Source organism: Anopheles stephensi, chromosome 3 (genome assembly GCF_013141755.1).
Source record: "Anopheles stephensi strain Indian chromosome 3, UCI_ANSTEP_V1.0, whole genome shotgun sequence".
NCBI lineage: Eukaryota > Metazoa > Arthropoda > Insecta > Diptera > Culicidae > Anopheles > Anopheles stephensi.
This window is the reverse complement of record NC_050203.1, coordinates 3,464,602-3,474,530: the sequence shown is the minus strand read 5'-3', so window position 1 is coordinate 3,474,530 and position 9,929 is coordinate 3,464,602. Positions and strand designations below refer to the sequence as shown.

The 9,929-nt window shown below is 49.7% G+C and overlaps 2 protein-coding genes across 3 annotated transcripts; one reads left to right on the top strand and one right to left on the bottom strand.

Annotated features, from left to right (window-relative positions):
- The first annotated feature begins 100 nt into the window (after window positions 1–100).
- On the top strand, window positions 101–3,547 carry LOC118510541 (tektin-1). Its single transcript, XM_036052501.1, has 3 exons — window positions 101–2,223; window positions 2,293–2,808; window positions 2,866–3,547. The coding sequence occupies exons 1-3, from the start codon at window positions 2,078–2,080 to the stop codon at window positions 3,443–3,445; spliced, it is 1,242 nt and encodes a 413-aa protein (XP_035908394.1). The 5' UTR covers window positions 101–2,077; the 3' UTR covers window positions 3,446–3,547.
- On the bottom strand, window positions 3,534–9,648 carry LOC118510539 (E3 ubiquitin-protein ligase Bre1). 2 transcript variants are annotated; one of them, XR_004906025.1, is made up of 6 exons: window positions 9,458–9,648; window positions 8,628–9,102; window positions 6,543–8,545; window positions 6,204–6,395; window positions 4,319–6,138; window positions 3,534–4,242 (listed from the first exon to the last, which is right to left on the bottom strand). XR_004906025.1 is itself a non-coding variant. In XM_036052496.1 (5 exons), exons 2-5 carry the CDS (start codon window positions 9,016–9,018, stop codon window positions 5,566–5,568), a joined length of 3,159 nt encoding a protein of 1,052 aa, XP_035908389.1. In that variant the 5' UTR covers window positions 9,019–9,102; window positions 9,458–9,648; the 3' UTR covers window positions 3,534–5,565. The 2 variants fall into 2 exon arrangements, 1 of the variants encoding a protein (XP_035908389.1); XM_036052496.1 differs by having other exon boundaries at window positions 3,534–6,138.
- Between the last annotated feature and the right edge of the window lie 281 nt (window positions 9,649–9,929).

Genomic DNA, 9,929 nt, shown 5'->3' with positions numbered 1-9,929 from the left:
TATGTGAATAATAATGATAAAGTCTAGTAAATATGAGCAAATACACAAACACACACACACACACACTACCTACTTACATGTGGAGGATGTAGCTGTGAATGGGGAATATTGGACGAGGAGAAGCGAACGAACCACACACACACACTCAAATAGATAGTAGTGTAATGGCCGCAGTAAGGGTAACTTTACACACACACTCCACAAAGGAACATCAGCAAAGGTAAGTTAGCGAATTAAGTAAGTGAATTGTAAAGCAGCCAGCAGCAAGCACCCTTACACCCAACTATGTTACGAGGAAGCAAAACAGTAAATAATAAAACAGATAGTGTAAAAAAGCATATGGAGAACAAAAGAAAAACCAAACTGACTGACTGATTTTTATCGAAGCAATGGCGGAAGCAGAAGAAGAAATCCGGCAACAGCAACCAAACGAAAGAGAAATGCGAAGAAATGCCTCATGTATGTATCCTTTGCTTCATCACACAGCTTTTCCGGAAAAAACACTAGTTTATTTGATTGAATTGCCAAGAAAGAACACACTAATACTAGCGAAGAAGTGGAGGTACATTTTTGTACTCTCCTACCTGCACTAGCTCCATTGCGCGTGTGCTTGTATGTGTGGGTTTGATTTTGATTTCCTTACCTGTTAATTGGTAGTAAAGTTATACAAGCAGACGGATATAGGAACAACAAATACAACCACTCGCGCGCCTCCTGAGCACCACCACTACAATAGTACATTTAAGTGTACGTACAAAACAAAAAGAATGAAAGCAATTACCAGTTCGCCATTTGTGTGACCGCAAGGCAAAGCTCACATTTAACAAATGAGATTCTGCCTTAATTAAAGTTCCGAAGTGTAAAGTAAAGTAAAATGAGCAACTCAATTTCGGAGCCGAGAGCCGTCATTCCGTTCTAGTTCTAGCTAGCCGTCAACCGTGAGTGTGTGCGTGTTCAAGTAACTCAATTTTGATGCTTCTCTGCCGGGTGCTTGTACGTAACACAGAGACGCTGATATTCACAATCATTTTTTTGTACTATCTAATTTTTCTTATTACAAACTGCAATACAACAACACTGGTGTGAACTAATGAATGCTGGCTGGCTGTAGAGAACCGATACAGACAAAACGAGTAGCAGAAGAAAGGCTAGGCTATAGTAGATGCGTGACAAATCGTTTCGTAGAGAGATTGGAGAGGATGATTAGACAATGCAAAAGGAAAATGGAAGGTGAAACAGTTTGAGAATGAACAGTGTATGGCAAGAAAATGTAGAAAAGCTATCGTATAAAGCAAGAAGGGAGAAAGAAAAAAATATTACAATTGAACTAGTTTAGTTGATGAAAGCACACAAGTGGTAGCAAACAGCAGAAGTAAAGCAATGATGAAAAGCAACATCCTTCCCCCAGTGAGTGTCCTTCTTGGGGGGGATCAAATATACGTTGAAAACGATGGCATATAGAATGAGAAAACAAAAAAGTTCATTTTTTTAGGTCGCTTTCCTGTTTAGTCGAGGCATGGGGGCAAACAGTTGAGAAACTACGTGATTTAGTGCTCTTCCCGCTTCTTAGATCGCGGATTCGTTCCATGGGGTGGCCATTTTGCTTCCTTCTGAAGCACTGAAACAGAAGGAAGTTGCCAGATAGTCAAGTGGATTTTGAGGAGTCAGACCTGAGATTGGAGCTCAGAATTGAATATCCTGGAAGGGGGTCAATCCTTACTGGACGAGCCTCATCAACTTGGAGGATATTCAGCCTTCTACCGAACAGTCTGCTGAGACTTACTTTAGAAGAGTTATTCTCTCTGGTTATCTCCACCAGAAGTTGGCACCGATGAACCAATCCTTATGGAGGAGCACTTTCGTTTCAAAACTCCAATGATTGCGCACGCAGTTCTTCCGCTAACACCTTGTTTTCTTCTCCACCGCAACTAGTAAACAAGCACTTAGCAACCAGCAGCAATTGTTTGTATCCCAGTAGGCCCTGTTTTTCGCTGTGCCTGCTTACTTCAGTTTAGTGTCGCTTTCCCATCTCTAGTAACCTGTGCTGGCAGCTCGTCCTATTGCCGACCCACGCAAAATGTCCGAAAAGTATGTCCGGCAGCAAAATCTGGTGCTCCTGCCACCGGAACAGCCGAAATACACTGCACGCGATTGGGACGCAAACAACCGGCGGCAGAATCTGTTCTCCCTGGAGCAGCAAGCTTTGGCCGATCGTGTAATAAGGTGAGTAAGGCAAGTACCGTGGTCCTGCAAGCTGTTGCACTCTAACCGGTCCGGTATGGTTTTAAATAGTGAGAGCGATCGGATTATCGACGAGACGAAGCACGCGACGGAGGAGAGCAAAGGTGAGGTGGATTACCGGCTGAAGGAACGCATCGAGGACATCCAGTTCCGGCGCGACGAGCTGCAGCAGCAGAAAAAGGATGCCCACGTCGAGGAGGAAGCGCTGAAGGTGTACAAGCGGCGCACGATCGATGCGATCAATACGCTGCGCGAGATAGCGGTTCCGCTGTGCCAGAAGTGTATTGCTCTGCGGGAAAGAAGGCAAGGCGCGGATCTGGTGAACGATGGCGTCGACCGGGAACTGCGGAAGGAGCTGGACGTGACCGAGGGTGGTATAGCGCTGCTGGAGAAGGTGTTGGAGCAGTGCGGGGAGCAGATACGTCGGCTGCGGGCCACGATCTATCTGCTCGACCGCGACCTGGCGGACAAGGATCGGTCGATCAAGATTGATGCGAAAAATCTGGAACTCCGGCCGAATCAGATGGAGCTGAAGATTTACGCCGGGCGAGTACCGCTGGATCCTTAGTAAGTGGTTCTGGAGAATCTGTTATGCGATATGCTAATGTGTGGAACCTTTGTTAGCAACTCGACGGACGAGGAATGGATCATGGTTACGAACAGGAACATAGAAGCGACGGCAAAGGAGATCAATTCCGCCCAACCGTTACGATCATACGTCGATCAGCTGCTGCGCCAGGTGGCGGAAGACATCTGGACCCAGGTCGAGCGTACGAATGCCGCCTTCCGGGAGCGAGTGTCCGAGATGCGCTACACCAAGATCAAGCTGGAGAACGTCCACAAGGAAACGGTGCGTCAGGTGAACGAGCTGACGCGCACCGTAACGCGGCTCGAGCGGGAAATCGCCGAAAAGGAAGGGTACGTGGCGCTCGCCCAAACACGGCTCGCCAACCGTTCGCAACGGCCCGGCATCGAGCTGTGCCGGGATAATGTGTACGAAGGGCTGAAGGCCGAGCTGGCGGCACTGCGTGCGACGATCGCCAAGCTGGACGGCAGCTTGGTCAAAGCGAAGGCCACCCTGCGCTATCTGCTCAACACCCAGGTTATGCAGGAGGAGGCGATTAACCTCAAGACGGAATCGCTCCGCATCGACGAGGTGGACTGCATCACCATGCGGGAGAGTTTCAAATTTCAATCGTTTTAAAGAAAGGAACAGCATTTACGGCCGGAAGGCAAACACCAGCATGCTGGACGAATAAAATCACCAGCCCAGTTTCGAAATCGCTGCAAGGTTAACGCTAGATAATAATGATTTGCTTTTATTATTTGTAGGTTGCTTTTTTGTGTGGTTTTTGTCACGTGGTTGTTTGTTTGTTTGTTTGTTTGTTGCTGCTTTACCGTTCCATGTTGGCTTCTCTCTGCTGTAAGATCATATTAGAGTAGTATCACTATCTTCTGCGCTGCATTCCCCATTTTACCTTTCTCTCTCTCTTGCTCTTGTTGTGTTTACGAACCGTTAACATATGCATGCAGTAGTATTAGTAGCTGTTCTAGTAGTTTCGCTTTTGTAGTGTTGTTCGGTGATGATGGTAGTTTGAAATTGCTTCTAGCGGGGTTTTTCTTTTTCTTCTCATTTTTGGCTCTGCATTAGCTTTAGGCGCCTATTGCTTTCTGCTGTTTTGTATTGGTTTCGTTTGGTTGTGTTTGGATATATGTTTCGTGTTTTACGTCTGGCCACATTAATTTAGTTTAATTTAGTGTTTACTTTTTTGTTACTTTCTTCTGCTTACTACACACCTTACTTTTCAACTTGCTTTGCTCCCTCTTTCGCTCTCGTTTGCTCTCTCTCTCTCTCTGTCTCTCTCTCTCGCGTTATCTCTGTTATTCCGTGCTCGGGTGGTTGCTGCTGTGAGTGCATTAGGCAGGAGGTCGAACAGGATACAGTTCGCGTAAACCTGTTGCCTAGCAACGCATTACCAACTATCATTGCCCTCTCCATTGCTACAATGGATTTGCGGAAAATGGAGTCGTATGAAAAAGTGTGTTCGAGATATGCCTACAAGTGGAGTTAACCTACCTTAAATCCTGTAAGCCTTACCGGAACTGAGGTTGAGTAAAATGTTTCCCACACACACACACACACATACGAACACACAACACTTTGCTGACGGTTGATTATATTTTTGTGTTTGCTTACTTTCGTCTGAATAATACTCCCCAAAATCTCACTAAACACTAAACGCTATTGCATACTTTACACGCTAGAAGACGCAGGAAGATGGATAGTGTACGAAAGAAGGGTCTGCTTATCGCCTAATTTCTATCTGTCTCTCGCTATCTCACTTCCGGCTGCCTGGTTCGAGCTTTTGTAGGTGTGTGTGTGAGAGAGTTTTTTCTTTTCTTATTGGCTACTAGATCAAACACAGATTCACTGCTAACTGTCTCCGAACATCCGGCACTACAATGCACTCACACACACACACAGCAGTACCCGACACACACACACACATTTGCGGCTTTTGAGTTGAGGCTGAGGTAGAGAGCTATTTCTTAATTTCCCTTTTTCCCCCGTTTTCCGTTTTCAAGAAATAAGCTCAAGCTTCGATGAGGTTAAATGTGACTGACCGTGCCCGAATCTGGGACAAGGAAAAAAACGACAAGGTAGGTGTCCTTAGCAGAAATGAAAGGGACACCACTTAACAGACGGGGTAGTGTGTGTGTGAGAACCACTTACTCTAAAGAAGGGGTGTCGGGGGATTTTGTTTACATTTAGACTCCATTTCATTAGTTCGCTCTACATTGCTTCTGAGCGAGACGCACATTTGTAAAAAAAAGATGACTCAAACTCACAACCAAAATGCGCGTGAGATTACATGTAAATCAGGGTAAAAAGTTATAAAAAATACAATGTAAAGCAGCCGACAGTAAAGCCCACCCATTAGTCAATTACGAAGGGCGGCTTACATCTGGAAAGACTAGTAAAAATGATCCAAAAATGCCAATCGGGTCCAATCGCTTCTACGGCACGCGGGGGAAGTGTTAAAAGACGGCATTTAATGTTGGACATTTTTGGGGCGGTTTAAAACAATTTGGGCATGTGTTGGACCCTTTCCTCGAAGGGAAAATCCAGACTCGAGAAAGGGCAGATTCAAACTGTCCGGTCCGGAAAGGGGAGAAAGCGGTCGGAAATAGACCCCAGAGGAAGAGGAAATGGGAAATTGAAGGGAAATGGAGACCAGCCGCACCACCACCACCACCACTGCACCTTTGCACACACGCATACACGCAAACGCACACGCAAGGACACACACGCACGCACGCACATTACGTCGACAGATACAGCCGGTGGTAGTCGTTGGCACCGAACGCACAGTTGCACTTCGGGCACTTCCGCTGCCTCGTTTCGTACCTCGTCCGCAAACAATCGTAGCAAAACACGTGGAAACATTTGGACAGTACCGCATCCTTCCGTTTCACCTTGCACGAGGGACAGGTGAGCGTTTCCTTGTACTCGCGGATCTCCTCCAGCATCACCTCGTCGATCGTCGTGCCCGACATTTCGATCTTCTTCATGCGTTCCGCCTTGCGCTTGAACTGGGCCAGCTCTTCCTGCAGCCGCTTCGTTTTGTACGCTTCCGCCTCGAGCGAACTCGTCTTTTCCGCCACCACCTGCTGCGCTTCCTTCATCTGCGCGTGATACTTCTCGAGATGGAGCTTCAGGTCTGCCGCGGATTGGGCCGATTCGATCGCTTTTCGCTTGTGCATTTCCATCGCTTGCTGGCGGGCGACGAGCTCCTTCTCGATCGTGGTGACCGTGTTTTGCAGGATGCGCTCCTTTTCCTCGAGCTTCCGTAACACGACGTGCATCGCTTCGATTTGACTGTCGCGTGTCGATACCTGGAAAGAGCAAGGTGTGGCGATGAGTGCGGGATCGGTCTCGCACAACCCCAACGACCGCGTACCTGATCTTCCAGCAGTTGCTTTTCCTCCCTGAGCAGCTTGTGCATCTGATTGGCCTTGATGCGGTCGGACATTAGCTTAAAGTTTGCATCGTCCTTCTCGCGCAACTGTTGTATCAGTCTTGAGTTTTGCTCCTGCATATCCTCGAACGCCTGCCCGGTCACCTCCATCTCGTTCAGCAGAGCTTCCTCTTCCTGTAACGCACACACACACACACACAAAAGCGAAAAGTAATTAGTAAACGCACACCATCAGGCTGCAGATCGAAGTAGGCGACAACACTACAGAGCAACAACGCGTTCTAACTAAAGTAGAAACAAAAAAAACGGAGCGATCCGTACAAATGGTCGATAGCCGGTGGTCCAGCTGCTGTCCTGCGGCTGCTTCTGATTCTGGACCTGCTTCTGCAGCTCGTACTTCTGCTCCTCCAGCTGCTTGATCTTCCGCAGCGCCTCCTCGTCCGCCAGCTTCTTCCGGTCCTCCCGTTTGCTCTCCTGCAGCTTCTTCATCTGACACTTGAGGTCCTCGATTTCGGCGCACTTTTTCTTCTCGCTCGCCATCAGCTGTACCTTGTCCCGCTGCTCCTTCGGCACACCCTTGTACATGTCCAGCAGCAGCTTCATCTCTTTCTGGTCGTTTAAAGCTTTCTTCAGCTGATTGCGCAGATCGCGCACCAGGTCCGACTCGACGCACTTGACGCCACCGCCGCCCCGATGATGGTCGGCCGGTCCGTTCGCTTTGCCATCCATCCCGAGCCCGCCACCGCCCGTCCCACCGGATGATCCTTCCTTTTTCACCACCACACCGTCCGGGCCAATCATCTCCTCCCGTTTGATACCGTTTGCGTCCATTTCGCCCTCTTCACCTGAGTCTGACCTCGTGAGGGAACCGGAACTAGTACCGCCCAGTCCACCCGTACCACCACCACACGAATTTAACGATCCGTTCGGGTCCTCCTCCTTGATCCCACACTGACCGTCCCGTTCGAGCAGCATGCCGCCGGGTTCCTCCTTCACGGACACACCACCACCACCACCACCACCACCGCCACCGCCCCCACCACCGGCCGCGTCTCGCATGGACAGGCAATTTTCCAGCTTGATCGATTCCGCCTGCTGCTGGGCTTCCTGCAGCGCCGTCACCTTGCTCGTCTGCTCCTCCAGGTCCTTCCGCAGCTTCGTGTTGTCCGCGGACACGTCTTTGTACTTTTTCTTATACCGCTGCACCTCACCCTTCAGCTGGCCGTTGTGGTTCTGCAGCGACAGGATGAGGTGACGCATCTCGTGATTAATCGGGGCGGTCTGCTCGTTGGCCGCCATGTTTTGCTCGAACTCGATCCGCAGCATCTCGTACTCCTTGCGGATCTGCGACATCACGTCCTCCATCTGGATCATGTCGCTGCGGACCCGCTTTTGTGCGATCAGCTCCTCGCTCTCCATCATCTCGATCTGGCGCAGGTGCTGGTTCTTGCTCGACTGCAGCTGATTGCGGCTCTCGTCCAGCAGCGTCTTGATCTGCATGGACTCGTTATACAGCACGGAGAACTGTGACTGTAAGCACTTGTACTCGGTCGTCTCGACGATGACCGATTCCGGCAGCTGCCGGATGTCCATCTTCAGCTTCTCGACCTCCTTCAGCGCCTCGCGGTGCTGCAAATGCAGTTTGTCCAGCTCCTGCAACCGGTTGTTCGATAGCTCCTTGTACTCCTCTAGCTCCTTTTGCAAATCTTCCAGATGCTGAGCGGCCACACTCGTCATCGACCCGGACCCCCTCGAGCCACCACCGGCCGAGGACGATTGTCGCCCGGAATCGCCGCTTCCACCGCCCCCGCTGAGTGGATCGCCGCCGTGCAGCTGATGGTACGCCTTCAGCTTCTCGATCGCCTCGGCAAGATGGTTTTCGAGCTTATCGTTCCGACACCTCACCTTCTCCAGCTCGTACTGCAGATCGTCGATCTGATTGCGCAGTTCGGCCGCCTCCGTTTCCTTCCCGTTCAGCATGTCCTGGTACTCGCTCAGCTTGAGCGATATCGTGTGAAACTTTTCGTGCAGCAGCGTGTTCTGTGTCTGCAGGTTGCGGTTCTCCGCCATCACGTCGATGTACGTTTGGCGCAGGGATTCGTCCAGGTCGGGCGGTGCCATGGCCGGCGATTTGCCGTCCTCCGACTCGCCCTTCATCGCTAGCATTAGCTTCTCGTTACGCTGCATTAACCGGTCGAACACTTGGACGATCTTGGCTACGGCGCGCTTTGACACCTGTACCCGATTCGCCAGCTTGTCGTCCAGCTCTTCCTTGTCCCAGGTCGATAGCTGCATGAGGAAGGAGGTTGTCACTTCGTTCTCATCTGGCGGGGAAGAAAGCGAAGCAGAAAGGGCAAAATATGCATTAGTGTCATGAGCCAACTCTCCCGGCTCTATGTGGCGTACTTTTGTTTTCCGATTCATCCGCCGTTTCCGCGTCGAAGCGTTGCAGCAGCACGCGGATGTCTTCGTTCAGCTGGTTCCAGTACCGATTGACGACGTTCAGTACTGCGTCGTCCTGCGTTTGACGCTTCTCGAGCTGCTCGATTCGTGACCGTAGCTCCGATTCGCATCGTATCCGCTGTTCGATTCGCTGAGCCAGCTTTTTGTTTTGAAACTTCAGCACCTTAATGTCCAGCTCTTCCAGCGTCGAAATCGGTCCGATAAGGTGCGGCTCGAAGTGTACCTTCTTGATCGGTGGTTGTAGCCCACCTGCGCTACCCGTGCCAGCAGCCCCTCCACCACCTGCACCGCTGGCACCACCACCTGACGCGTCCTCTGCCGATCGCTTCGACATCGTTCGACCTACGCGCGGGGGGATTCTCCTACGGTTCCAGCCGACCGGGGGAACGTGTAAACCTAGAGAACCGTACCGTGGGACCTGTCAAGGGTGCGAGCGTCGTGTCGGCAAGTCATCCCATCCCATCCGGTCGCGAGCGGTGTGCATAAGTGGGCGCAGCAGTTGGAAGAAAGCGAGCGGAGAAAACAGAACAGTATTTAGTTACAAATGGAACCAATTTGCGTTCTATTGCCAGCGCGTCATGTTTCCGGATGCAAACGGTGTGTGCTTCTGGACAGAAAATGTGCTTTTTTCTTTAATGGTGGCAAGAAAAAACCCTCTAACATCCATCTAACACCATCCTGTCGCGCTTGGTCTAGATGCGTTTTTTCGACGCGAGCCTACGTGACAGGGAAGCTGTAAGCGGATCGCATTCCGAGCTCTAACTACGACTTACCTTCGCGGAAGCATAAATTACGTGAGTATAACTATTCCTTTCAACAATTAAGTGAAGAAAATTGGAAAACGGTTCACATCAACAAAGCCAAGCCAGCCAGTCCCGATTGAATAATAATAGCAATAATCAAAGTCTAATCAAAGCAGGTTGGATCGTGGTGCGTTTTCCTACCAACACACACACACAAACGCGCTCTTTGACAGCTACCGAGTCACATCTGGGCTGTCAAATGTTCGGAGCAAATCAACGAATGCCACCTTTTTCGTTGAATTTTGAGCTCGTGAAAAAACTATGGTAAATAGCCAGCGGTTGAATCGTTTTTCATTGACGACCATGTAAATTATTGATAAAAAATGCACAGCCTTTTGTTCTGTTATTAGAAAACCAGCAAAAAATATCGAAATGCTTTCCTTAAGCATAAAAATAATAATTTAAAAGACGTTCGAATTTTTGATGAGTGAAATATTTCACG